This window comes from Rhinoderma darwinii, chromosome 3 (assembly GCF_050947455.1).
Source record: "Rhinoderma darwinii isolate aRhiDar2 chromosome 3, aRhiDar2.hap1, whole genome shotgun sequence".
NCBI classification, from domain to species: Eukaryota; Metazoa; Chordata; class Amphibia; order Anura; family Rhinodermatidae; genus Rhinoderma; species Rhinoderma darwinii.
Genome location: NC_134689.1, coordinates 290988201 through 291011752, shown reverse-complemented (window position 1 = coordinate 291011752; position 23552 = coordinate 290988201). Strand labels below are relative to the sequence as shown.

The 23552-nt window shown below is 41.7% G+C and overlaps 1 protein-coding gene across 1 annotated transcript; it reads right to left on the bottom strand.

Moving 5' to 3' along the window:
* Window positions 1–35: 35 nt before the first annotated feature.
* Window positions 36–23043, bottom strand: USP50 (ubiquitin specific peptidase 50). Its single transcript, XM_075855229.1, has 8 exons — window positions 22925–23043; window positions 22071–22268; window positions 18299–18494; window positions 8683–8886; window positions 7051–7193; window positions 2849–2981; window positions 505–593; window positions 36–225 (listed from the first exon to the last, which is right to left on the bottom strand). Exons 1-8 carry the CDS (start codon window positions 22963–22965, stop codon window positions 51–53), a joined length of 1179 nt encoding a protein of 392 aa, XP_075711344.1. The 5' UTR covers window positions 22966–23043; the 3' UTR covers window positions 36–50.
* Between the last annotated feature and the right edge of the window lie 509 nt (window positions 23044–23552).

Below are 23552 nucleotides of genomic sequence, written 5' to 3'. Positions count from 1 at the left end.
CTTTACCAGAATTTATTTTTGTAAACTTTCTGAGAGTTGTTAGACTTTGTTCACATCTGCGTCAGAGGCTCCTTCCTTCTTGCTGGGCTAAAAGGCGCAATATGCAGCGCTATATTGTCTGTCAAAATTATGGGAAATGCAAAGCTGAGCGAACCCATTAAAGTCAATGGGTTCCATCGCCCGCCGTTTTTATCGGTATGCAACGGAGCCGGAGATACCGTTTTCCTATGATGGAGTAGAACAGAAAACAACGCAGATGTAAATATAGCCTTAGTCAATACTTTACAAGTACAGCTGAAAATCCATGTTCCTACGTTTTCTAAAACTACTTGAGAAAATAAAAGGGTGAATACACTCAAGTACTTATTTATTGTTAACCACGGTATGCGTTATTAGCTTGCGGAGCAAGATGATGTCTTCTTTGGGAAGCTGAATGTCTGGCTAGTGTAAAACAATATGTAAGCTGAAGATGTTTGCACTGTAGATTCTGAAATCCGGAAGTACCTAATGTCATCAAAGGCATTCCACTCCTTGGTCCCAGGATGCTTGCAAAATGCGGTGTAGTGGCCAAATTCTAGTTCCCCAAAATGATTCTGAAATAGAGGAAATGTGGTTATGTAATGTATATGGTCACATAAAAAGAGCATTCATTCTTTGTACAGGGTTCTCGGCCGGAGCGCTAGGTTTAGACACAGGAACACAAACAAACTGACCCTCACACAAGCCGAGCAAATGAACAGGAGTCTATTAAACCTCCGACAAGTTCTGAAAAGGGTCAAATAAATAGGCTAAGACTGCATGTATACCATAGCCATTAATAACATAGCTAGGGATAGCCTAATAGTAACTTGTCACAGGACGACATGAACGTTCTTATAACGTGGGTTGACTCGGGGTCGGCCACAGCTTTTATTATAAATATACATCAAAATAATTTAACATTTTTTTAAGGTAAACACCCGTATGCCGGCCTACCAACATAGGTGGGCATGTAGGTAATTCACCTTACCAAACCGCCAGCTGCGACAACACAACATTTCTCCCATGAACAAAACATAAATAAGTAAAACACAAGAAAAGTGCAAAATACCACACAATAAAATTGTAGAAAAAAACCCACTCGGAAGGCAGTTCCATCTGCCACTGCAACCTTGAAGTATTACTAACCCCATGGTAAACCAGCTACCCTGTCCCTACAAATGCCTGTGTTGGTGCAATATGTTGGTTTTTTTGTTGTATATAAAACACCTAACATCAAATTTGAAATGGGCGGGAGGGAGGGAGATTGCAATGTAACGGCCAAAAGAGGCCGAGATCCGGAAACCAGCTGCTTAAAGGGAAGGTGTCATGAAATGTAATTTTTTTTTATAATATAGCTTTTAGTGTGATATTAAAATAAATTTTATTTATTTGTGTTCTTGTGTTCTACTTATTTTTTTTTTCTTACTTTTACTTGGGGGCTGCCATTTTTTTTTTTTAAATCTCTGTATGTGTCAATTAACGACACATAATCCCCATAGAGAATGTGAACGGGAGCCTTTCCATTCACTGCAGCGTACGCCCAAAACGAAGCTCGTTAGCAGATCGAAATACGGCGCCATTTTCATGTGGACCGGAAGCTGCTGCCGAACAGTCAGATGACGACTTCAGGCCACGGCTTCCGGCCATATGTTCAGACGCAAGGACTAGGAGCGGAGGCAGCGGCGGCAGGAGTAGGTAAGTTATGTTTGTGTATGTGATGTGTGTGTATGTTCGTGTTATACTGTCTGATTACCACTGTATGTAAGCCTACTACACTGTGCATTCGCTCAGAAAATGGCGGCACACAGTGTAGGAGGTTTGAAGATTTAACCCCCTCCTTTCCCTGGCACTAGCCAGAATAAGGGAGGGGGGATTGTGTGAGGACACTAGAGCGAGTGTGTATACCCCAAATTTGCAGCATAAAGCAATGAGGTTGCTTTACCACATTGACCATGCTGCAATTTTGGGAACTGCTCCCTCTAGTGACCAGCACATGGAAATGTTATAAATTAGAATCTAATTTATAATATTTCCTGACTTGTGAAAAAATTATAAAAATTAAAACAATGTGTAATCACTCAAATAATAATTGTTTAACTAAAAAAAAAAAAATACACTTCTCTTCACAACGCCCAGTTGGTAAAAAGTAAAAACTAAAAACACGGCCAGTTGTCTATTAAGAAACTAATTAGCATAAATCTAAAATTGCTCATAACTTGCTCAAAAATGATCGTTTTTCAAAATAAAAACCACTGCTGTTATCTACATTACAGTGCCGATCAGACTATGTAGGAGATAGGCCACTTATAATCTGGTGACAGAGCCTCTTTAAAGTGGTTTAAATCTAATGAATTGAACTGAGCACAGCACAGTACAGTGTATAAAGTATTTAAGGCATGTAACATTTTAGGTATCACCATCCCTGGGCAAAGTGTGGGACAGAAGACTACTTCAACCTACTGTTCCTGCAAGCTTTGCAGTCTACTGCAACTCAGAAAGAGCGAAGACCAAAAATAAAAAATCAGGAGACAGCACAGTAGATGTGGATGTGAAAATGATATCATATATAATCCATGGATCTCTGTAATATTGCTCACCATGTGTATCTATCTGCAGGAATGTGTTTCTCTGTAACTAGATAAACAACTTTATTGGAGCAATTACGACAAATCTCTTAGAGAGGGTGTTGTTGGGCAAAGGCCATTTGGCAGAGGCCTTACCTAGGCAAGAGTACTGGGCCCGTATTATATACACAACGCTCAGCCACTCCTGCCCTGTCTCAGCGCATGGGCACCCACTGATCAAAACTTTTGACATGACTACTTACCACTACAGCATATAACTTATACTTTTGGTGTTTTTCACTAGATGATGACAGGAAAGGAGACAGATCCAGATTTTTTAGAGGAAAATCTATAGTTGTCTTAAGCTTTCTTTTCAGATGACCTTTATATTGAAACCTGGAAGGGAAATCAGTAACATATGAAGGTACAAGTTATATGCGTTGTATGTTTCAAAATTACAGATGCTTTTTTGAAATTGCATACTTCAGTTGTATGGCCTAAAACGGGACAGGCTGACAGTTATCTAAAGTGTATGGCCAGCTTAAATGTGATGTGAACAGATCTAAAGACGAGTGTAGAGTAACTGTCAATTGGATTCATACACACGGTTTTTGGTGCATTTTTATAAGTATTTTTTTTTCTTTTTTATAAAGCCAAAGACAGGAGTTGATACTAAAGAAAGGAAAAGTATAAAGAAAGGACCTCGGCCATGTTCAGTACACACCAAAAATCTCATCCTTGTACAGTACAATTCATGTTTATGGGGTATTCAATATGGTGAATTGGGTGGGCTAATACAGTATGTCTACTCTTTTTGAATCTACTCCTGGCTTTAGCTAAAAACAAATGTATGTGTGAATCCCGTCTAATCGCAATGTGTGAACAGTGATCAGGAGTAACACCTCATTAGTCTTTGTTCTCACACAGGCCAATGTTTTTCTTTTGTTGTTTTTGATGGGTGCGGTTGCGGTTATTGAAATAAACATGATATTAGCAAGTTCTTTGGAAATATTGTTAAAGAATTTAATTGCTAGTTTCCATCATAGCAAAATACAGCATGTCATGTAAATATAGAGCTAAGAAAAAGGTCTCATGAATTAAATGGGATGTACAGATTTAGAAAAACATGGCTGCTTTTTTCTAGAAACCTGTCCATGGATTGTACATGGTATTTCAGTTCGGCTTCACTAAGGGTATGTTCATACGGGCTATTTTCGTCCGTTTTACGGCCCGAAAGACAGCTAAAGAATCGGAAGCAGAATGCCTACAAACATCTGGGAAGAACGGCGTTCTGTTGCAAAAGGGCATTTTTTATGCGGCCGTTTTGAAAAACGGCCGCGAAAAAGAACTGCATGTCACTTCTTCAGCTGTTTTTGGAGCCGTTTTTCATAGACTCTATAGAAAAACAGCTCCAAAAACGGCCATTAAAAACGCAGCGAAAAATGCGACTTTGAATAAAAAACATCTGAAAATGAGGAGCTGTTTTCCCTTGAAAACAGCTCCATATTTTGAGACGTTTTTTATTTAGGTTCAATACTACCCACAACCTGTCAAAAGGTGTGGCAATGTTTTTAAAAGAAAGCAGCCATGTTTTTCGAGTCCCCTTTGAAGGGTCATGTTTGCAGTAATTCCATGTGCACAGAGTTATGTCTCTATGAGGCACTGTATTGGAGCATTACACGGAATCCATGAGAACAAAAAAGGCCTAAGGTCACTATAACACGGTGGTATTTTGAGAAGTATTTTGCATCTGTATTTATAAACCAAATCCAGTATTGGGTCCATAACACTGAAGAAGTGCAAATATAAATATATTTTCTCTGTGTTGGTTCCGTTTCTAGTTTTGGCTTACAAATACTGAAGCAAAATACTTCAGTGTAACTTCGGCGTTTCTTCTCTCAGCTGCTGGCGGCGACACCGGGTATAATGGCGCCTGTGACTTCCTCCGGGATGCCCCCCCCCCCATGGCCAGCGGTGCCGCTGTGGCTTTTACATAGCGACGCCACATTCAATAGTATTGTAATGGTATACTATTGAACACTGTAGCAGAGCTAGAGTAGAGGTATCTCCCTGCTCTGCCATCTACTAGGCCAGTGGTTTCCAACCGTGGTGCCGTGACACTCCTCTGAACCACTGCCACGGCCGTGCTTTCTCTCCTCGTCCTCATAGCGCAAAGTGCATGTGAGAAGGAGGAGGTAATTTTTTGCAGCCCCCTTGTAGATAGCTCCCCCCACATCCGTAGATGGCACCCCACCCCCACCCTTCCTGTAGCGCCACTGTAGCTCCCTTAAAGAGCGAATCCTGTGGCCGGTGATTCAGCTCCAGGAGTTGCCCCTGATGTCACTGTCCATATATGGACAGAGACATCAAGCGCTACGTCCAGGAGCAGAATCCCCGGTCACAGGGGGATTCCGCTCCTTCAGGGAGCTATAGTGGCACTATCTACAGGAAGCGGGCTGCTATCTTCAAGGGGGCTGTGTGGCACTACCGACAGGGGGCTGTGTGGCACTACCTACAGGGGGGGGTGGCACTACCTACAAGGAGGCTGTGTGGCACTGCCTACAAAGGGGCAGTGTGGCAATGCCTACAAAGAGGCAGTATGGCACTGCCTACAATGGGGCAGTATGGCACTACCTACAAGAGGGCTGTGTGGCACTATCTACAGGGGGCATCTGTGAGTGGCACTATCTACAGGGGGCATCTGTGAGTGGTACTATCTACAGGGGGCTGTGTGTGGTGCTACCTACTGGGGGCATCTGTGAATGGCGGGCTAATGGTCATTTTACTTTGAGTGGGGGGCTGATGGTTATTTTACTGTCAGTGGCGGAATGATGGTCATTTTTCTGTGAGTGGCGGGCTGATGGTCATTTTACTGTGAGTGGGGGCTGATGGTTATTGTACTGTGTGTGTGTGGGGGGGGCTGATGATTATTGTACTGTGAGTGGGGGCTATTGGTCATTTTACTGTGAGTGGCGGGCTAATGGTCATTTTACTGTGAGTGGGGGGCTGATGGTCTTCAAGTGGTTTCCACCTCTGACCTCCAATTGAAATTAATAGGAGGCAGAAAATACCTGCGGCGCTCGTTTGGAGTTGTGTTTTGCCTGCGTATTTTTCATTAGCTTCAACGGCTTAAAAAAAAATGCAAAATAAACACTGTCAATTTAAAATCTGCCTCAAAATTCCTCTAGGAATTTTGAGCCAGATTTTTTCTGGCTTACAAAAAACTAAGAGTGTAGTGCTTGTTTTTAGCCATTTTCTGTCTTTCTCGAAACAATTTTTTCCAGGGGTGCCTCGTATCTGATAAGGTTGGGAAACTCTGTACTAGGCTATAGGCCATTCGGCCTGTATCCTATCAGGCACAGGATCCCTGCGCAGGCCGGCATGATGACAACACTGGATCACGCCGGCCTACAAAAGGATCCCGTCGGCAGCGTTGTGGAGCAGCTCCGTTCGTCGTGGGAACGGGGCCTAGGTGATTACAATTTTTTTTTTGGATGGCACTGTCTACAAGGGGAATGGGGGAGCTGTATGACATTGTCTACAAGGAGGTGGGGCTATATGGCACTGTCTACAAGGGGGAGATGGGCTGCATGGCACTCTACAAGGGGGAGGTGGGGGGCTGTACGGCACTGTTTACAAGAGGGAGGTGGGGGGCTGTACGACACTGTCTACAAGCAGGAGGTGGGGGATTATGGCACTGTCTACAGGGAGGCTGTTTGGCACTATCTACACGGGGGGCTGTGTGTGGCAGGCAGGAGAGGCGGGCATTATACTGTGTGGAGGCTACTATGCGGACATTTTACTGTGTAGGGGCACTAGAGGGGGCAATATACTGTGTGTGGCACTTAGGGGGCATAATACTGTGGGGGCACAATTAGAGGACAAAATACTGTGTTATTGAAGGGGTTATAATATATTATTAAATAATAATATTATACTGTGTGTGGGGCACTAGAGAGGCATTATACTGTGTGGGGGCATTATACTTTTTTATGGGCCATTTTTTTATGATGAGGCGGGGCACCGAAAGATCATTTTGCTTGGGGCGCCATCTATCCTAAGGCCAGCCCTGCGTGTAATAGTACCTTAATTGTCTGAAAAACGATGTCATTGTAAGGAAAGTCACTCTGTATAAATCCAGTTTTAGACTAGCTGTTCTTATATAGGGAATGGCTGCTGACATATTAGCGTTCTTACAGGCGTTGTGTCCAAGAATTGTACTGGAAGTGAAATTTCATTAGCATTTTGATTAAACTGCAGCAAAGGCCGATCACATGCACGTGTGAAACTTGATGTCTTTGTTCATACAGTGACATTTCTTGCATGCCAATTATATTGGCTTGAAATGGTAAACTATGTATTCTTGAGAAATATTAATACATCAAATATGACGTTTCTATTCCAATATATTGCTGTATATAAAATATGTGCAGACACTGTGCGCTAGACTGGTCTGACATCATACCTTTTTAAATGGAGTATTAGAATCTTAGGAAGTTTCCATATCTGGGCTTTGACCGAAGCGTCTTGCTTAATTTTACAAACCGGACATAAGATTTTATCCGTCCTGGTCAGCATTACTTGTTGAAAGAAGCAGTCAAGGCATTCCTGTAATGTGCAAAACACATTTGAATAAATTACATAAATAAAGTTAAAAATATATATCAACTTATTAGAAATCAAAATGCAAGGAATTATCACCAATATGTATGGATAAACTGCTAGAGCTTCTAATGTTTAATATATATTTATATATATATATATATATATATATATATATATAATTTTTTACAATTCCAGACAATATGGCATTGATCAAAAGATACACCAACTCATGAAGTATTGTTTGCTTATAGTAATCTACATTTCTGTGGTTTGGAGTCCCATAATTGACTTTTGGGCTCCCCATAATGCATAACTTTAAGAATCTATATCAAGGAGACTTGTGAGCCTCAGAATAATTTTTTCTACGTAAACTATGTAGTGCTTCCCCTTATGAAGCCATAGAATTCGAAGATAAAATTCGGGCTCCTGCAATTGCGTCAAGCGGGAGATTACTAAATACATATTTATACAGTTCCCACTGAGGTCAATGGTAAGAATACAAATACATATGCAGCAACCAATTTGCCGGCTCTGCCGAGAGTCCTGGAGGTCTCCCTTAATCCAGTGGAGTAGTCAAGTATGCCATAGTATCTTGGTTTTTGCGGTCCCAGTGTAAGGCTATGTTCACATAGGGCTGATACAACTACACAGCGCAACCGCCCTGAAACCCGCATTGTGGTGCAGATTTTCAGGCGGAATATCCACTGCGGAAAAGCTGCTAGAAAAAAATTGAAAAGTTAATACTTACCCTGTTCTCTGTTGTAATAGCGACGGGTACTTCTGTTCTTCGTGCAGCCTGGCCTCCAGGTATGGCACGGCAGACCATGTGACTGCTGCAACCTGTGATTGGCTGCAGCAGTCACATGGAATGAAACATCATCCCAGGAGGGTGGCCTGGCTGGAGAACAGAAAAAGCCATCGCTATGAGAATGGGGTAAGTATTAGCCTTTTGATTCATAGTAAACAAAAAAAGGTTTTGGTTTTTTTCTGAGTTGCAATTTGGTGGGATCGCAGCTTTTCTGCCGCAAAAATTGCAACATTTGCTGTGGGTTTTACCTCTCTAATGAATCAATAGGGAAAACCCGCATCAGAAAACCAGCATTTCCGAAGCATAAATTTAAATGCTGCGGATTAAAAAAAAATGTACCGCAGGTCAATTTCTGAATGTTTTTTCGGCTGATTTTTACCGCAGCGTGTGGATGAGATTTGTTCAAATCTCATCCACTCTGCTGCTACTGTAATAGGCTGTGGATTTTCCGCTATTGAATATGTTGCATGTGAACATACCCTAAAGAGTTTGACAAAAAAGATGAATCATTGGAACTTCTTAAAGCAAAATTCCATACTTGAATGTATAGAGGGGCAATATAAAATTTATCATGAGATGTTTACTGAATTGACCAGTTTTCGGATCTTCAATCTTCCTATTCTATAAATGTTAACATAAAATGATCATGAGTACTGCAGTAGTATGCTAGCTAGTACATCCTACCTGTAAAGAGGTTTCATCTCCAGCGGGTATAGGAAGTGATAATACAGTAAAAACATCCTCCTTGTCACTCGTGTGTCCGCATACCAAACAAGCTGTGTTTTGTCGGAGAACTCCCTGTAGAAAGCGGGTGATCACAGATTCCGATGCATTGCTTCCTGTACTGCTGCTGCTTCCAGCATTGTCTGATGGACGTTTCTTTACATTCTTTAAAGAAACAATTATGTAGATCAGCTTCATTTACTTCATTTTGCTTATTTCACAAATGTTTCGTTAGTATCCAGGCACACTATGCTGGGGTGCAGTTGTGAACATGGGGCATTATAGCAAAACTAGAAAAGGGCCCCCACTCAATCATGGCCACTATCAGCAGCATGCTAGTTTTAGAAATAATAAAGTTATGATTATTACTTAAAAGGGATTTTTAATCTTGGACATTTATGGCATATCCACAGGATATGCCATAAATGTCTGATAGATGCGTGTCACACCTCTGGGACCCACAACTATCTATACAGCAGGTCCCCCTGAACCCCATCCTACCTTCTCTTCCTCTCCGGCCACTGACTGACGAGGTGGTCAGAAGTACGGAAACAGCTGAGCTACGCTGTTTCAGTAACTCCCATAGAAGTGAATGGTAGTTAAAGAAACCGTGTTGCAAAGTAAGCAACTCTGTTTCCAGATCTCGGGAGCTACGGAAACGTAGCGTAGCTCCTGCTGTGCTTCACTGTTTCTGTAACTCCTATTCACTTGTATGGGAGTTACGAAAATAGCGTAGTTCAGTGAGCTCAACAATTTCCTTGTTCCCAACCACCTCATTGGTCAGTGACCAGAATGTAGCGAGAGGTGGTCAGGGGGCTCTGCACTAGAGAGAGGTGCGGGTCCCAGAGGAAAAACTAGCATCTGAATGTCCAATAAAGGAAAACCCCTCAAATTTTTATCCCATTCAGGGCCAGGACAAGGAGTAAACAGAGTAAGCTCCATGAGGAAGAAAAATGCAATTTAAGGATTAAAAAAAAAAAGGGTTCTTTGTCCGACCAATTAGACTTGTCTCATAGATTTTCACTATGTGACCAGTACCCAATGTTTTTGTTTTGTTTTTTTCTTCAGAATCCTACTCTTTTCCAGCATCTGACGCACAGAGATCACAAAATACCCCGGATCTCTGAGGCTTCTGTAGCAGTGGTGGCAGGTGTTTGGTAGTTACACTTTTGCTGTAATATGTATCCTAGAATAACTAGGATTAATGTACCATAAAAGCAGTCCCTGCAGTTGGAGCCAGGAGAGAGAGACTAGAGTCATGTCTATCTGAATAAAATCTTGACATGGGGCTATACACATATCTGAAACTGAATTGTTTATTTAGATCTGACATAAAGTACAATATCCGGCCAAAAGTATTTGGACGCCTGACAATCACATCTATATGAGCTTGTTGGACATACTATTCCAAAAGCAAAGACTTTTTACAAGATTTTATCTGTGGGGATTTGTTCCCATTCAGCTAAAAGAGCATTTAAGTGAGTTAAGGTGATTCATCCGAAAGGTGTTTGATGGGGTTAGGGTCAGGGCTCTGTATATGCAACTTGAGTTCTTGCACACCAAACTCATGAAACCATGTCTTTATGGAGCTTGCTTTGTCCACTGGGGCACATTCATGTTGGAAGAGGAGAGAACCTTCCCCAAACTATTCCCACAAAGTTGTAAGCATACAAATGCCTGAGGGTATGTGCACACAGACGTTTTTTAAGCCACTCGCATTTTTTTGCTGCGTTTTTTATGGCCGATTTTGGAGCTGTTTTTCGAAACAGCCGCATAAAAAAACGGCCCGTTGGAACAGAACACCGTTTTTCCCATTGAAATCAATGGGCAGATGTTTGGAGGCATTTTGCTTCCGATTTTTCGGCCGTTTTTTGTTTTGGTGGATAAACTCACAGTAAGAGACATAGGAGTTTATCTACCAAAGCAAAAAAAAAACTCATGCTAGAAAACTAACAAATAAAAAAATAAAATTCAAAAATGCACCATGTGAACCCAGCCTTAGTGGTACTCATGGCCGGCCTTAGGTACGTGCGACCAGTGGTGTTACATAGGACTGCAGGTTTCATCTACTACATTATCTGTACTCAGAGAGCTATCACTGTGTTATCTGTGGTCTTACATAGGACTGCATGTAACTATCTGTACTGTGTGTGTGTGTGTGTGTGTGTGTGTGTGTGTGTGTGTGTGTGTGTATATATATATATATATATATATATATATGTGCCTGTTTAAGTATATTTGGGTCTCTATGTCCATATATTTTGCCTATATGTATATTTATATGACCCATTGTGTGTGTGTGTGTGTGTGTGTGTGTGTGTGTGTGTGTGTGTGTGTGTGTGTGTGTGTGTATATATATGTATGTATATTTGCCTGCATGTCTAAATATGTGCCTCTATGTATGTACAGTATATATGTTCCAGTATGTGTGTGTCTATATACATACAGTGAAGGAAATAAGTATTTGATCCCTTGCTGATTTTGTAAGTTTGCCCACTGTCAAAGACATGAACAGTCTAGAATTTTTAGGCTAGGTTAATTTTACCAGTGAGAGATAGATTATATATAAAAAAAAAACAGAAAATCACATTGTCAAAATTATATATATTTACTTGCATTGTGCACAGAGAAATAAGTATTTGATCCCTTTGGCAAACAAGACTTAATACTTGGTGGCAAAACCCTTGTTGGCAAGCACAGCAGTCAGACGTTTTTTGTAGTTGATGATGAGGTTTGCACACATGTTAGATGGAATTTTGGCCCACTCCTCTTTGCAGATCATCTGTAAATCATTAAGATTTCGAGGCTGTCGCTTGGCAACTCGGATCTTCAGCTCCCTCCATAAGTTTTCGATGGGATTAAGGTCTGGAGACTGGCTAGGCCACTCCATGACCTTAATGTGCTTCTTTTTGAGCCACTCCTTTGTTGCCTTGGCTGTATGTTTCGGGTCATTGTCGTGCTGGAAGACCCAGCCACGAGCCATTTTTAATGTCCTGGTGGAGGGAAGGAGGTTGTCACTCAGGATTTGACGGTACATATCTCCATCCATTCTCCCATTGATGCGGTGAAGTAGTCCTGTGCCCTTAGCAGAGAAACACCCCCAAAACATAATGTTTCCACCTCCATGCTTGACAGTGGGGACGGTGTTCTTTGGGTCATAGGCAGCATTTCTCTTCCTCCAAACACGGCGAGTAGAGTTAATACCAAAGAGCTCAATTTTAGTTTCATCTGACCACAGCACCTTCTCCCAATCACTCTCAGAATCATCCAGATGTTCATTTGCAAACTTCAGACGGGCCTGTACATGTGCCTTCTTGAGCAGGGGGACCTTGCGGGCACTGCAGGATTTTAATCCATTCCGGCGTAATGTGTTACCAATGGTTTTCTTGGTGACTGTGGTCCCAGCTGCCTTGAGATCATTAACAAGTTCCCCCCGTGTAGTTTTTGGATGAGCTCTCACCTTCCTCAGGATCAAGGATACCCCACGAGGTGAGATTTTGCATGGAGCCCCAGATCGATGTCGATTGACAGTCATTTTGTATGTCTTCCATTTTCTTACTATTGCACCAACAGTTGTCTCCTTCTCACCTAGCATCTTACTTATGGTTTTGTAGCCCATTCCAGCCTTGTGCAGGTCTATGATCTTGTCCCTGACATCTTTAGAAAGCTCTTTGGTCTTGCCCATGTTGTAGAGGTTAGAGTCAGACTGATTAATTGAGTCTGTGGACAGGAGTCTTTTATACAGGTGACCATTTAAGAGAGCTGTCTTTAATGCAGGCACCAAGTTGATTTGGAGCGTGTAACTGGTCTGGAGGAGGCTGAACTCTTAATGGTTGGTAGGGGATCAAATACTTATTTCTCTGTGCACAATGCAAATAAATATATATAATTTTGACAATGTGTTTTTCTTCTTTTTTTTATATATATAATCTATCTCTCACTGGTAAAATTAACCTAGCCTAAAAATTCTAGACTGTTCATGTCTTTGACAGTGGGCAAACTTACAGAATCAGCAAGGGATCAAATACTTATTTCCTTCACTGTGTATATATATATATATATATATATATATATATATATATATATATATATAGACACACACATACTGGAACGTATATACTGTACATACATAGAGGCACATATTTAGGCATACAGGCAAATATACATACATATACACACACACACACACACGGTCATATAAAAATACGTATAGGCAAAATATATGGACATAGAGACCCAAATATACCTAAACAGACACACACACACACACACATATGTATATGTATATATATATACATATATATATTTTTTTATATATATATATATATATATACATATATATATATATATATATATATATATATATATACATGTGGTGTTTTTTTGTTTTTTTTGTGGAGGGCAGCAATAGAGAATCCCGCACAGGGCACCATCCAACGTAAGGTCGGCCCTGGTGGTACTTACAATTGAACCCGGGCAGATCAGAAATTTCACAAACTGACTTGTGGCATAGGTGGTATCCTATGACAGTGGCACATTTAAATTAAATTAACCTTTCAGTACAGCCCGTACTATTATTATACCACTATTATATTTGTCTATGGAGATTGCATGGCTGTGTATTGATGTTATGAACCTGTTTGCAATGGGTGTAGATGAATCACATGAACTCAATAATTAGGGGGGTGTCCACATACTTTTGGCCATATAGTGTATCTTAAGAAAAAATTATGTTTTTAACTTTTATATATATTTTATGTGCAGAGCATATAGAAATACTTAGTAACGTAGACAATCGTGCAAGAAAATAAGAGCACTATTTTGTTCATTTATTAAAGCTTTAGTTAAAGTAAAGCATAGACACCATTAACCAAACTATACGTTTCACTGATTATTAGGAGACTGCTCATATAGAAATCGTTTAATATACTAGCACAGGGGTCTCAAGCACACGGCCCGCGGGCTGCATGCGGCCCCTGGGGCTGTCATCTGCGGCCCGCGGGACACAGAGTCGCTAGTATCGGCTCTGCTCCGAGACTCTGGAATTCCCTGACATCGCTGTCCACATATGAACAGCGATGTCTGGGGCTTCCCCAGAGCCGGAGTCGCGAGCAGAGCGCTGGTGTCGGCTCTGCTCCGGGACTCTGTGGAATTCCCTGACATCGCTGTCCACATATGAACAGCGATGTCTGGGGCTTCCCCAGAGCCGGAGTCCCGGGCAGAGCGCTAGTACAGGCTCTGCTCCAGGACTCTGTGGAATTCCCTGACATCGCTGCCCATATATGGACAGTGTGTCAGGGTCTTGCCCAGAGCGGAGCATAGCGCTGGTGTCGGCTCTGCTCCTGGACTCTGTGGAATTCCCTGACATCGCTGTCCACATATGAACAGCGATGTCTGGGGCTTCCCCAGAGCCGGAGTCCCGGGCAGAGCGCTAGTACAGGCTCTGCTCCGGGACTCTGTGGAATTCCCTGACATCGCTGCCCATATATGGACAGTGTGTCAGGGTCTTGCCCAGAGCGGAGCAGAGCGCTGGTGTCGGCTCTGCTCCTGGACTCTGTGGAATTCCCTGACATCACTGTCCACATATGAACAGCGATGTCTGGGGCTTCCCCAGAGCCGGAGTCCCGGGCAGAGCGCTAGTACAGGCTCTGCTCCGGGACTCTGTGGAATTCCCTGACATCGCTGCCCATATGTGGACAGTGTGTCAGGGTCTTCCCCAGAGTGGAGTCCCGGGCAGAGCGCTATTATCGGCTCTTCTCCGGGACTCTGGGGAAGCCTCTGACATCGCTGTCCATACATCGACAATGATGTCAGGGGCTTCCCCAGAGCAGGAGTCCCAGTGATGTCAGGAGCACAGCTGGAGTCCCAGGAAGAGCCTACTAGCGCTCTGCCTGGGACTCCAGCTCTGGACAAGCCCCTGACATCACTGGGGCAGCCTCTACAGAGGGCACTGGGGCAGCCTCAACAGAGGGCACTGGGGCAGCCTCTACAGAGGGCACTTTGGCAGCCTCTACAGAGGGCACTGTGGCAGCCTCTACAGAGGGCACTGTGGCAGCCTCTACAGAGGGCACTGTGGCGTTATCTACAAGTGGGTGTGTGACAGTATCTGAAGAGGACACTGGCATTATCATGGGGTGTGTTGCATTATCTACAGAGGGCACTGTGGCCTTATCTACAGAGGGCACTGTGGCCTTATCTACAGAGGGCACTGTGGCCTTATCTACAGAGGGCACTGTGGCCTTATCTACAGAGGGCACTGTGGCCTTATCTACAGAGGGCACTGTGGCCTTATCTACAGAGGGCATTGTGGCCTTATCTACAGAGGGCACTGCGGCCTTATCTACAGAGGGCACTGTGGCCTTATCCTAAACCTGTAGGTATACCCTGATGCACTCTCACAGCTTATACATCTTCACGCCATACCTTGCCCTCTTACCCGGCAGGTACTCGCGGAATTGAACCCTCCCTTTAAAATGTACCAGGGACTCATCAATAGAAATACACTTCTCGTGGGTGTATGCTTGGAAAAACCGGGCACTGGAACGGTCTAATAGGGGTCTCCGTTTATACAAACGGTCAAAACTGGGGTCATCTCGGGGTGGGCACGGCTCATTATCAGTATAATGTAAGAAGCAAAGTATTGCCTCATTTATTTATTTTTTTAGGTTCCAGTTCAGTTCTGAAGTTGCTTTGAGGGGCCCATATATTAGAAACCCCTATCAAATACCCCATTTTAGAAACTAGACCCCTCAAAGTATTCACAACAGCATTTAGAAAGTTTATGAACCCTTTAGGAGTTTCACAAAAATTTAGAGCAAAGTAGAGGTGAAATTTACATTTTTTTTTTGTCAGAAAATCCTCTTTATACCATTTTTTTCTATAACACAAAAGGATTTATCAGTGAAACGCAACTCAATACTTATTGCCCAGATTCTGCCGTTTTGAGAAATATCCCACATGTGGCCCTAGTGCAGTAATGGACTGAAGCGCCGGTCTCCGAAGCAAAGGAGCACTTAGTGGATTTTGAAGCCTCTTTTTTATTAGGCACCATGTCCGGTTTGAAGAGGTCTTGTGGTGCCAAAACATTGGGAACCCCCCAAAAGTGACCCCAATTTGGAAACTAGACCCCTTGAGGAATCCATTGTAGTTTTCTTGGGGTGCATGCGGCTTTTTGATCAGTTTTTATTCTATTTTTAGGTGGCGTGGTGACTAAAAAACAGCAATTGTACGATTGTTTTTTTTTTTCGTTTTTTTTACAGCGTTCACCGTGCGCTATAAATGACATATTCACTTTATTCTGCGGGGCGATACGATTACGGCGATACCAGATGTTTATAGTTTTTTTTATGTCTTATGGCGTTTGCACAATAAAATACGTTTTGTAAACAATCATTCACTTTTTGTGTTACCTTATTCTAAGAGCCAGAACTTTTTTATTTTTCAATCAATAAAGCCGTGCGAGGACTTATTTTTTGCATAACGAACTGTAGTTTCGATCAGTACCATTTTTAGGTACAAGCGACTTTTTGATCTCTTTTTATTCCATTTTTTGGGAGGTGAAGTGACCAAAGAATTGTGATTGTGGTTCGGTTTATTATTATTTTATTTTACGGCGTTCACCGTGCGGGATAAATAATAAAATAATTTTGTAGTTCAGGCCGTTACGGACGCGGCGATACCAATTATGTATAGTTTATTTGTTTGTTTATATATTTTTATTAATAATAAAGGACTGATAAGGGAAAAAGGGGGATTTTTACTTTTAATACTTTTAAATCTTTTATTTTCTTATTTTTATACATCTTTTTTTAACTTTTTTTTTACTTTATTACTTTGTCCCACTAGGGGACTTGAGGGCAGGAGGCCCTGATCGCTATTCTAATACACTGCACTACATGCGTAGTGCAGTGTATTAGAACTGTCAGCTACTCACTGACAGCAAGCATAGTGGGTCCTGACGTTGTCAGGACCCACTAGGCTTCCGTCTATGGCATAGCCGGACGCCATTGTTTGGTGTCCGGTTGCCATAGTCACCATCGCCGGCCGCTATCGCGTAGCAGGCCGGCGATGGCAGCTTAACCCCTAAAAAGCCGCGATCTCTATAGAACGCGGCTTTTAAGGGGTTAATCAGCGGGGACACAGCGATCGGTCCCCGCTGTGACAGCTGCTGAACAAGACAGCAGCGTCACAGCTCCTGTATGTGTCGGGAGGACGGCCGAAACGGCCGTTACTCCCGAGACGTACTATTACGGCATGGAGCGCGAACGATACAGCTGCCATTACGTAATAGTACGTCAAGGAGCTGGAAGGGGTTAAAGAGGCTCTGTCACCACATTATAAGTGCCCTGTCTCCTACATAAGGAGATCGGCGCTGTAATGTAGGTGACAGTAATGCTTTTTATTTAAAAAAACGATCTATTTTCACAACGTTAGGAGTGATTTTGGTTTATGCTAATGAGTTGCTTAATGCCCAAGTGGGCGTATTTTTACTTTCGACCAAGTGGGCGTTGTCAGCGTCATACACTCCTCTGTACAACGCCCACTTGGTCGAAAGTAAAAATACGCCCACTTGGACATTAAGAAAGCTCATTAGCATAAACCAAAATCGCTCCTAACGTTGTGAAAATAGATCGTTTTTTTAAATAAAAAGCATTACTGTCACCTACATTACAGCGCCCATCTCCTTATGTAGGAGATAGAGCACTTATAATGTGGTGACAGAGCCTCTTTAAACTATTCACCCTAATCCCTTGTAGCTGCAAACTACAGCAGTGGTATAAACTATAGCATATGGTAGTTGGCTAAAAGGGCACATACTACCATAAAATCTGCCGCATCTGTGGTATAAATAGCTGGGCAACCACATGCTTTTAAATTTCTACAGCTACCTCATTAGTGTCAGATACTTCAGTATTGGCATATTAAGGCCGGATCCACACAAGCTTGTTCGGTCCGTTATATACGGACCGTATGCCAGCAGTATTTCCCGGACCGAAGACACTGCAGTGAGCGTAAATGCCCCGAAAAATGTCTGGAAATACAGAAGCTGAACGCCTTCAAACATCTGCCCATTGATTCCAATGTCAAAAACGGCATTTCGTTCCGACGAGGCGTTTCTTTACTCGGCCATTTAAAAAAATGGCAAGTAAAGAACGCCTTGTAAAAAGAAGTGCATGTCACTTCTTGAGCTGTATTTGGAGATGTTTTTCATTGGGTCAATAGAAAAACAGCTCCAAAAACGGCTGCAAAAAACGCATTAAAATACGCTTGATGCTTAAAAAAACAGACGAAAATCAGAGGCTGTTTTCCCTTGAAAACAGCTCCGTATTTTACAGCCGTTTTTTGTTTAGCGTGTGAACATAGCCTAAGGGTTATAGTTAGGATTTCTTCACATCTATCATTTTTCTGCAGCATTAGAAAGAGAGAAAATAAAATGCAGCATGCCCTACACAGTTTTTTCTTAATTCGTTTTGACTACATTGCCTACAATAGGAAAAAAAATGTGTGGGAAAAAAATGCATGTAAACCATAATTTCAATTTTTTTTCAAATTTTCGAGTACGATTCATTTTACTTACACTTGCTAGGTCTTCATGTAATGCATTGAGGGTGTAAATCAGTAATTCTTGAGCATCCTGTTGAGCGCCCTTCCCAAAAGGTGGATGAACATTACACATAATAGACAAGAAGTCTTCTGGTGACACATGCTTATCTTTTCCAAACCATATGTCTGCCATTAGGTTAGCAAAAGCATTCACTAGTTCTTTTTTCTCCCTGTGAAATAGCCATAAACATAGTTGTCAGGTCTTTGTTTTTTTAATAGAGACATTTATATATTTGGTATAGAATGCCCAGTTTACACATCCCCTCCTCATTAGGGCTCTCATTCTTCGACTAGTTTTACATGAGCGTAATACGGGTCCAATGACCAAAACTGACAGCATAATTAGACCCGGATTTCTATCCGTAGTACAGGCGCAAAAATGCACCTGTATTGCACTCGTGTTTAAGTGACCTTAGGCTGGGCTCACATAGTGCAATATAGTGCAGATCTAAACAGCACCACTACCACACCTCGAAAACGTCATCAAAAACCATATATTCATTCATCCTTATATAATGGATTCGACTTGTATAAAGTGGAAAATCCTACTGCAAAGGTTCACCTACACTTGAATATTAGGCTTACAGTTAGGTCCAGAATTAATTGGACAGTGACACAAGTTTTGGTATTTTAGCTGTTTACCAAAACATATTAAATATACAGTTATATGTTTAACTGGTTGCCGACGCAGGACGAGAAAACTCGTCCTAAGCGGCGGGTACTTTGCGCATTAGGACGAGCATTCTCGTCCTGTGGGACAACTGTGTCCGTGTGCGATCAGGAGCGGGGCTACGGCAGTAATACATAGCTGCAGCTCTGCTCTAACATTGGAGAGAAGAGAAACCACTTCTCAACGCCATTAGCCCCTTGAATACCCTAACAACTGCCTTTGTACAATCAGTACACAGGCTAATGTACTGGCATATAGATCTATACCGGTAGATTGCAGTTAAAAAAATGAGATTTTTAAAAAAAAGTTAAATCAATGTAAAAAAAAAATAATGTTAAGTAAAAAATAAAGGTGAAACAGGCCATCGTTAGGCTGAAAAAAATGAAGAAATCCATCAGAGAGATATCACAAATGTTAGGAGTGGTCAAATCAAAAGTTTGGTACATTCTTGAAAAAAAATAAAAATAAAGCGCACTGGTGATCTCGTGAACTCCAAAAGACCTGGACGTCCACGGAAGACAACGGTGGTGGATGATCGCAGAATCCTTTCCATCGTGAAGAAAAACCCCTTCACTACATCTACCCAAGTGAGGAACACTCTCCTGGAAGTAGGTGTATCAGTATCTAAGTCTACCATAAAGAGAAGACTTCATGAGAGCAAACACAGAGGGTTCACCACAAGGTGCAAACCGTTAATCAGCCTCAAAAATAGAAAGGCCAGATTAGACTTTGCCAAACAACATCTAAAGAAGCCGCCCAGTTCTGGAACAGCATTCTGTGGACAGATGAAGCTAAGATCAACCTGTTCCAGAATGATGGGCGAAAGAAAATATGGAGAAGACTTGGAATGGCTCATGATCCAAAGCACACCACATCCTCTATAAAACATGGTGGGGGCAGGGTGATGGCATGGGCATGCATGGCTGCCAAAGGCACTGGGTCACTAGTGTTTATTGATGATGTGACTGAAGACAGAAGCCGCCGGATGAATTCTGAAGTGTTCAGGGATATACTTTCTGCTCAGATTCAACTAAATTCAGCAAGGTTGATTGGACGTTGCTTCACAGTACAGATAGACAATGGCCCAAAACATACTGCGAAAGCAACCCTGGAGTTTTTTAAGGCAAAGAAGTGGAATATTCTGCAATGGCCAAGTCAATCTCCAGATCTCAACCTGAACGAGCTGCATTTCACTTGCTTAATACAAAACTTAAGACAGAAAGACCCACAAACAAGCAACAACTGAAGACGCTGCAGTAAAGGCCTGGCGAAGCATCACAAAGGAGGAAACCCAGTGTTTCGTGGTGTCCATGGGTTCCAGACTTCAGGCTGAGGAGGCTGTGTAGAAAAATGGTTGCAATTCCTAAACGTTTCACAGGATATTTTTGTTCAACCCCTTAAAATAAACCTGAAAGTCTAAACTTCAATTGCATCTCAGTTGTTTCATTTCAAATCCAATGTGGTGGCATGCAGAGCCCAAATCATGAAGATTGTGTCACTGTCCAAATAATTCTGGACCTAACTGTATATAATCAATACATTTTTGTTAGTTTGAAACAATTATGGGAGCAATGTAATTGTGTCAACATGTTACACTATTTTAGTGTACTGTGTGACGTCTATTAATTTGTAATGTGTTGCAGATATATGAGGGGCATCTAAATATATACTTTATGAACAAAAGTATTAGGACACCTAAACATTACACATGCAGGAGTTTTTATGACATCCCATTCCAAATCCATAGGCATTAATATGGAGTTTGTCCCCCTTTTGCAGCTAAAACAGCTTCCACTCTTCTGGGAAGGCTTTCTGCAAGGTTTTTGAGTGTGTCTGTGGGAATTTTTGCATATTCATCCAGAAGAGAATTTGTGAGGTCAGATACTGGTGTTGGACGGGAGGGCCTGTCTCACAATCTCCGTTCTAGTTCATCCCAAAGGTGTTCGATGGGGTTGAGGTTAGGGCTCTTCCCCACCAAACTCACCCAACCATGTCTTTATGGACTTTGCTTTGTGCAGTGGGGTACAATCATTCTGGAACAGAAAAGGGCCTTCCACAAACTGTTCCCACATTGTTGGAGGCATACAATTGTCGAAAATGTCTTGGTATGCTGAAGCATTAAAAATTCCCTACACTGGATCTAAGGGGCCTAGGCCAAACCCTGAAAACCCTGAAAACAACCCTATAGCATTATCCCTCCTCCACAAAATAGTACACAATGCAGTCAGGCAGGTAACGTTCTCCTGGCATTCGCCAAAAATCCATTAGACAGCCAGATAGATTGTGATTCTTCACTCCACAAAACACGTTTTTACTGCTTCAAAGTCCAGTGGCGGCGCGCTTTACACCACTCCATCCGACACTTACATTACCAAGCATAATGCTAAGGCTTGCTTGCAGCTGCTCGGCCATGGAAACCCATGCCATGAAGCTCCCGGCACACAGTTTTTGTTCTGATGTTAATGCCAGGGGAGATTTGGAACTCAGCAGTCATTGAGTAGCAGAGCGTTGGTAACTTTTATCTACTAGGCACCTTATCACTCAGCGACTCCGCTCCGTAGCTTTACGTGGTCTGCCACTTCGTGACTGAGTTGCTGGGGTTCCTAAACGGTTCCACTTTGCAATAATACCACTAACACTTTATCGTGGAATATTTAGGAGGGAAGAAAATTCATGAACTGACTTGGAATTAACGACCCATCCTTTCCCAAATGTTTGTAAAGGCGACTGCATGGCTAGGTGCTTGATTTTATACATCTGTGGTAATGGGACTGAATGAAAGACCTGAATTGAAAGATTAAGAGGTTTGTCCCAATACTTTTGTCCATATAGTATATTTAATAGTATATTAATTTATCCAGCCCATCAGATATACAGTATGTGCACATTGAGCTATTGAGAGGTTGTCTATTCTAGACTTTTTCTGGGTCTTATAAAGCAGTATTTGCAGGAGTAACTTTCTTTTCTAGATTTCTTTTTGGCTTTTCTATATATTGTGCATTTGATTTATTGTATTTGATTTAAATAATTACTAATACCGACTGAATTACACAAAGCAGATATAAATGAACGTTACCTAGCAATAAGCTTCTCAAACCGCCAAGAGAAGAAATATTCTACAAGTGGTGTAGTGCAGCTCAGACATTGTATAACCGCGTTCATGTAACACGTATTTCCGAGATTACGCAGGCCAGTCACTCCATTGTCCTTTCTTTGCATGGGAAGGTCATTTGATGGTGAGTTCCTACTATGGGTGGCAGTTGCTCCATCATCACTGTGGTATAAAAGACAAAAAAAAAATGAATAACTTTTGTTTTATTGGATTTCTCAGAGCACAAGTGTATTGGACTGGGTACATACATTGTGTTAGTGGTGGGACAGAGGTTCACTACAATTATAATTAAATCTGCAGCAAAAAATGAGCATATGTTTGACGGTTGTATTTTTTTCAAAGGAAAGTAGAGTTCAGTTTTTGCTCTTTAGACAGATCCAAATGTATACTGTGCAAATATACACCCATATATCTTCCATCAACTTCCATTGAAAAAAAATAAATACATATCCTTCTGGATCCTGTTTCTAGACAGTAATGGCTATGCTACATATGTTTGAAAAAAAAAAAAAAAAAGACACAAAACAGGGTCCCAAAGGAAACATGTCAACTGGATGCCAAAGGGATACTCTTTTGGTATATGTTGTCCTCATACAAACCTATTGATATTTTACATTGGCTGTCTAACTGGATGAATACGATTTACAGGTTGCTTTATAATTTGGACCGCTTTATACAAATACCTCAAATACATGAGGCACTGCCCCCTCATCTATGGGATAATCATTACTGAGATATTGTTGCTAGTTTTACAGAAGATTTGCCAATATCACAAAAAGTATACATATTTATAACGCCTATATATTTTTATAACTTACGTGGCTGTATATGGTACATTTTGCTCTTCATTTTCAGCCATACATTTATTGATTTACTGAAAATGAATGGGACCTTCTACAGCTATAGTTATATCATGTTCTTCTCAATGGCCGAGAGTATTTTGATTTTACAAGTCATGAAAGAGAAGCTTTAGAGTCAGTATTACATCACAATAAGGAAACAATCAGAATCTTACAGCTTGCTCTGTATTATGCTGGGCTCACACAGAGTGATAGTGATGCTGTTGTTATAGAGGACCTGTCACCTCTCAGGGCATGTCTATTTTTAGTAAATATTTATATTCCCCATTAAATAATAATTATTTAAAATATGTTCTAAGAACTGTACATTGTGCCATCCCTCTGCAGAGGCGTAGCTAGGTTCTCCAGCACCCGGGGCAAAGATTCTCCTTCCCCCTCGCCGTGTTTGTTTTCTCTACCAATCGACGTGTCATTTCTTTTTATGTAACGCGAGCATAAAAATATTTGTACATTTCACAAGCAATATGGTTCTATACACAACACCAGAACCAAGCTCGGTACATATATACAACACCAGCACAAATACAGCTCAATTTAGTGCAACCCCTGCCGTATAGGTTTGTACGGCGTAAAACTACAGCTCCCA

What these genes read in the sequence shown, in the direction of transcription:
- USP50 (XM_075855229.1), bottom strand. Translation starts at nt 22,965, where the DNA reads ATGGCTGAAAATGAAGAGCAAAATGTACCATATACAGCCAC. An exon ending in GAGATGAAACCTCTTTACAG is followed by an intron (nt 7,194 to 8,682) that starts GTAGGATGTACT and finishes TGCACATTACAG; the next exon opens with GAATGCCTTGACTGCTTCTT. An exon ending in AATGCCTTTGATGACATTAG is followed by an intron (nt 226 to 504) that starts GTACTTCCGGAT and finishes ACTCCATCATAG; the next exon opens with GAAAACGGTATCTCCGGCTC.